Consider the following 5863-nt stretch of genomic DNA (forward strand, 5'->3'; position numbering starts at 1 on the left):
GCCCCTGACTGAGGAGCTGGAGGTTTAGGTGTTGGGGCCTCGGGGGCTGGTGGTGTCCCCCGAACTGGAGCTGCTGCTGCTCTAAGCTCCTCTGGCGGTGGCGGTGTAGCAGAGCTCTCTAACAGGAGCATAATACCAGGCATAGACTGGGCACGGGCCCTAGTAACTCTCCGAGTCTGACTAGTACCTTTTGCTACCGATTTTCCCTTCTAGGCAGCTGTCGCTTTCTTTGGAGGCATAGCTAAAAACATACGGATTCGTTAAAGAGGGATTATCCTGTTAATATAGATCTATCGCACGATCTAGAATAAGAAGAAAGAATGACATCCTAAATGTCCTGTAGCTTCCTGTTTATAGATGTGGTGCACAACACACCGATAAACAAGACTCTACTAGACACGCTCTGTAGACACTTTCGAGGAAGAACCGCTCTGATACCACTCTTTGTCACGACCCAACCCGATGGGCCGTGACTAGTGCCCGTTTTGGACCCCCACATACAAACCTGCTAAGTATAACCAACTAAAACTAAGACAATATGGAATTTAATCAAATCAAGCCAACCCCAACGTCATATATATATAAAGAGGACCTGTCTCATAAGGAGTCATAAACATTCAACCGTAACAACATACGCGAGCCGAAAAGGCCGCCACTATTCAAAGCATAATAACATACGTAAGCCGACAAGGCTGCCACTACACAATACACAATGATGTACGCAGCCGACAAGGCTGCCCCTGTACAAGCGGACATCCCAAACAAACCATGTCCAGACCATTACCCAAAACATATATATACAACCCACATAATGTCCACAGACCTCTAAGAGTACATTAGTGAAACTCGACGGGACAGGGCCCCGCCATACCCATAGACAAGCAAAAGACTACACAAAAGTTATGTACCAAAACGACTGGGCTCCGGAACAGTGGAGCTCTCCCGATCAGCATAGTAGATATCCTAGGCGGGAGGATCACCGAACTGTGCGTCTACACCTGCGGGCATGAAATGCATCCCCCCGAGGAAAGGGGGGTCAATACGGACAATGTACTGAGTATGTAAAGCATAAGATAAAGATGACAGGATACCAATATGGCAAGTCGAAACAAAATATCGCTACACATATACCCTTTTAAGTGAAAATCATGCATATATTTAACATATAAGGTGCCCAGCTTCCCTAGTAAGGGGCTCGACAAAATAATCATCACGTCATCTCCGTCATCATCATCATCATAACCATCCTCATCACCAATCATATATATAATATACATACCCGGCCCTCTAGTGAGGAACTCGGTGACATATGCAAGAAACTCCGCACGAACATTACCCGGCCCGGGACTCGGTGAAATGATAAATGACTCTATGCACGAGCAGAATATTATGAGCAACCATATGCAATTAAAATCATTTCTTATAACTCAATAGAACAATCAACGTGAACCAGCAAGGAGTATTACCAAAGATTAATGTTTTATCAAGATTATGAACCTTTAATACGATATGGAAACGTAAAATCTCAATGACTCTAAGAAGCACTACCATAGATATGAGAGATCATCATAGCCTTAGACATAGCCGATATATAGAGGAATAATTGTGGAAGCAAGAATATACGTCACCTAGACGCTCTAGAGGTAAGTATCAAACCTGTCCGTTATTCGCTTATTTTTAAAAGTCATGCCATACAAAGAAAGAAGGGACAGCGTTACATACCGTATAATTGAGCCGCACGTCCAATATTTACTGCTCAAGCTATTAATCTATAACAAGCAACAATCGTGCCGCAATTAGATAAACATCGCGCTTTACTTTCTTGTAAGCTAGCTAATAATCTAACGAAAATCCGGCAGCACTTCCCCTGTTTTCCTTACTTCGTCCCAATCCGACAACAACCCAAATTATCCACAGCAATATCAATAACACATATAACCCAACGAATCATATTAAAAAGCCCCCTCCCCAAAACGGTTCCGTCTCGGCAACCATAGCAGCGAAGCAACGACAAACCGAGCGATAACTCGTTTTATAATTCGCAACACATCTACCTTATCCTATTCATCCTTTGGAGTATATACTCATAATCACATTTAACATATACATAATGCCAAAACAGAATTTCCCGCAGTTTTCTTTAATCAAAACAATCCAAGCACCAACACGACACCACTAATAATCCGATTATGGTTTCCGTTCATACTTAGCACATTCAATAACTAAAACAAACTTCCTAAGCTACTGGTCACGCCCCCTTCTTAAAATTAATGGATAATTAACAAAGGTATTCTAAAGAATTAACACACCAAACAAGGAGATTACTAACCAAATTATTTGCAGCTGCTGGCCAAGAGTTGTAGGGTTGGTTTCTCCATTTCCATGGCTGCCTAAAACAAGTGGTGAAGAAGAAGATGATATGCAGCAATGCATTTCACCACTTTTTCTAGCATAGAGTGGATTTCTCCACCTCATTACATAGTATGAAGTGGAGGCAGCCCCCCTCTACACCTGTCCACTAAGGCCAGCTCACAATCTGGTCTTTTTTTAATTTTTGCCTTGAGTGGTGGGGCCCACTGGATTAAATTAATCCTAATCAGCCACCAATTATGAGTGGTGGGGCCCATTGGATTAAATTAATCTAAATCAGCCACTAATTAATCCCTCACTTAAAGTTAATGACACTTACATTAGCCAAATCATACTTAATATCACATTTGGAATTAACATCCTTGCTTAATATTTCTTTAATCACTTGGAACTTAAAATAAAATCTCATTCCCAGGACTTACGTGTACTAGATCATGATGCGCACTACGTATAAAAAAAATACGAGGCATAACAGTTTCCATATTCCTCCTCTATTTTAAGAAATTTCTTCGGTTGTGCCTCTGCCCTGTTCACATCAGTAGGCTGCATTTCCAGTTGAATCTCCTTTACCCTTATTATATCCTCAAAGGTGACAATTTGATGAATAAAATTGCCAAATACTTCCTTGCTCCATTTCAATAATTTTCTCTTCACTTCCTTTAATTTAGCCTGAACTTTCATAAAAGGATTTCCAATAAATTCTATATTCCAACATTGCCTTATAATTTCTTTGAACTCAGGGTGTTTAACCCAAAAATTGAGAAATTTGAAAGGCTTGATAACAGGCTCCTCCTACGTATCAATACTCATATGTAAAGGTGCATGATCTGACCCTTGTCTGATAAGGTGCTGCACTTCTAATGAGGGAAAAATCTCCATGAATTCTTGATTAACACCCTGTCTAATCTTTTGAATATGCAAGCCTCTTCAATTCTCCCATTCCACCATGTGAATCTACTTCTTATTGTCTTTAAAGCAGTGATAGCACTATTACAAATACATGTCGCAAAATCAGTTGCTTCATGTTGAGTAAATCAAGTCCACCAAGTTTTTCTTCTTCGCTTAGAATCACATTGAAATCTCCACCCACTACACAGGGTAATCGATTCCCTAGAGTAAGTTCCTCAATATGTTCCCAGAGTTCCAACATTTCTAAAACGTTTCACCTTGCATAGACTATTGTTATTAGAAAAGATATGTTATCCATGCTGAATTTCATTGTGATCTGTTTTATAGTGTCACTAATCAATTGACCCTCCCAAGAATTCTCCAGAAAATCCAGATCTTTGATGAAAAATTTGCTAAAGCATGATTTATTCCTAATTTACCTTTATATTGTTCGAACTCTATCGGATCTTGAAAAGGTTCCAATAAAGCTATGAATGAATATATATGACTTCTATTAAGTTCCATTAATCTCGTAAAAGAATTTTTCGAATTAACAGACCTAATGTTCCAAAAAATCATTCTTTTTCGCTCTATTCTTCAGGTTGTCAGTATGTCGGGGAGATAAGTCCCCCGCCATGCATATGTGTTGTATACTAACTTCCATGTCCTCATCTTCTTCAGAATTTTGTGAGTGTTGGCTCTGAGCTTCTGTTTCCTCGAACAAGTTGGATAGTTCCCTCAAATCATTATGATTTCTTTCTGATAAAGTGTTGTGAACAGTCGCCTTTTTTATACGTGTTGAACGGATGTGCATACTTTCTACTTGTGATATTTCAAGACGTTGATTTTCAGTATCTACTTCAGTTTGTACCCTCTCGACATTCATGTTTGTAACGCCTTTTTGCCTATAATTTCTATTGTCTGGTGTAGTCATATCGTTCCCATTATTAGTGGTTTTTCCTTTCTCACCCTTGTCAGCAACCCCTGATTCATTTTCCTTGCTGCTTCTTGTGTCTTTTCCAATGGTTTCCTCTACCCATTCCTTTGATGATTGAACATTTTGCTGTTTGTCCATGTCTCCAGTTTGCTCTTCTTTTTCTTCTTCCATTGCATCAAACTGATTGTGTGATTTCTCTCCCACTTTTTTCACCGCAAATCTTGATTTTTTTACCATGTTGGTTATTTCTCCATTCTCCTCTCTTATTTCTTTGCGTTTGAAAATCCTTCATACTCTTTCCTTTGCCTTGTAAATTATTTTCATTTTGTTGCAGAGTACCCTTCTCCTCGGTGTTGATGATTGACTTCTTGGTATTTCTTTCCTCCATACGTCATGCGCCTCTGATTTTTATTATGACTCCATTTTTGGATATAATTCAGGATGTTCAACATAAAACTCTTCTTCATTATGTCCTTATATCATGCACGTCTTGCATTCTTCGGTACATAGTCATACTTGATCTGTATCCGCTTTGCTGCCAATTCTCTATTCCTTTTCTTCAGACTAATGTTAATGCATTTGGGAAATTCCCCTAGTAAATCCACTTTGACCTTTACCCTTGCACAACAGGGCTTATTTGATTCCTTGTCTCCATATCCACGTGAAGTGGCTTTCCTACCGCTGCTGCCAAAGAGAAATCAGCTTCTTGTCCAAAAAACTTTGGGGGTAGTGCCAGGAATGAGATCCACACAATTGTTGTCGTTGTTTCTTCTTTAGGATGAAATAGAGGATCCCACTTCACAGTTTGCATAGGAATGACGAATTACGATGCATGATATAGAAAGTCGGTTTTGACAATAGATTCACATAATCTTCCAACAGAGTTGACCTTATTAGCACATCTTTGTTGCTTAACAAACCAATACTACACTCACCTTTGAGTTCACATTGTTTAGGAATAAGTCTTCGTAGCTCTTGAGTATCAGGCTATCCATATGAAAATTTTCCAATTACTTCATACTCAAGATTTTCGATGATCATCTGACCTACCTATTTTTGTTCCCATATAATCCTTGGTTCTCCATGTAAATATGTCATCGGTTTGAGCGGAATAGGTTTTTTAGTTGCTAAATTGGATTTTAGTAAAGCTGTGTATGTAATTTTAGACTGAAGAGGCTCATCTCCTTCAATGAATGAAGGAGGTTCAGTGGCAATCTGTCCATTGCCACCGAAAGAGCAGCCAAAATTAGGTTGTGATGGCGATTCCGTTCAGTCTTCTCTGAAAAGTCCATTATGTCAAGAAATATAACAATCTGAAAAGGTCTTTTGAAGACTATTATTATATATGCCTATATGTGTCTTTTGTTGTATTGAAGTAAGGGTTATGCCCGAATGTTGTACTCGATCTAGATGGTTTGAATGTGAGACATTTCCTATTCGAATATCATTATATATTATGCATGTGAACTAAAACTAGAAGCCTATGTAATGCTTCATACATGAGGAGTCTATGTAAACTTCCGATGTATATATGATTTGTAAGTGACGGGTCTATGTAAACCTCACAAGATAGATGTATATGAAAAGTTTTAAATTTTCTGCAATTTAACCTATGATATGTTATGACGATTTCTAGGATGTCAGTCTTGGTCCTCTCCGAGGACTACG

General features: G+C 39.0%; 1 protein-coding gene and 1 long non-coding RNA gene across 2 annotated transcripts; both read right to left on the reverse strand.

Moving 5' to 3' along the window:
- Positions 1–544: 544 nt before the first annotated feature.
- Positions 545–2432, reverse strand: LOC138348413 (uncharacterized). The gene is made up of 3 exons (XR_011221017.1): positions 2330–2432; positions 1723–1769; positions 545–998 (listed from the first exon to the last, which is right to left on the reverse strand). It is a non-coding gene; the product is annotated as an uncharacterized lncRNA (long non-coding RNA).
- Positions 2433–3817: 1385 nt separating this feature from the next.
- Positions 3818–4432, reverse strand: LOC138348762 (uncharacterized). Its single transcript, XM_069298336.1, has one exon. It carries the CDS (start codon positions 4430–4432, stop codon positions 3818–3820), a length of 615 nt encoding a protein of 204 aa, XP_069154437.1.
- Positions 4433–5863: the final 1431 nt, after the last annotated feature.

The sequence above is a fragment of the Solanum lycopersicum genome, chromosome 5 (genome assembly GCF_036512215.1).
Source record: "Solanum lycopersicum chromosome 5, SLM_r2.1".
Classification (NCBI taxonomy): Eukaryota; Viridiplantae; Streptophyta; class Magnoliopsida; order Solanales; family Solanaceae; genus Solanum; species Solanum lycopersicum.

Coding starts and splice junctions, on each gene's coding strand:
- LOC138348762 (XM_069298336.1), bottom strand. CDS start 4,432: ATGGTAAAAAAATCAAGATTTGCGGTGAAAAAAGTGGGAGAGAAATCA.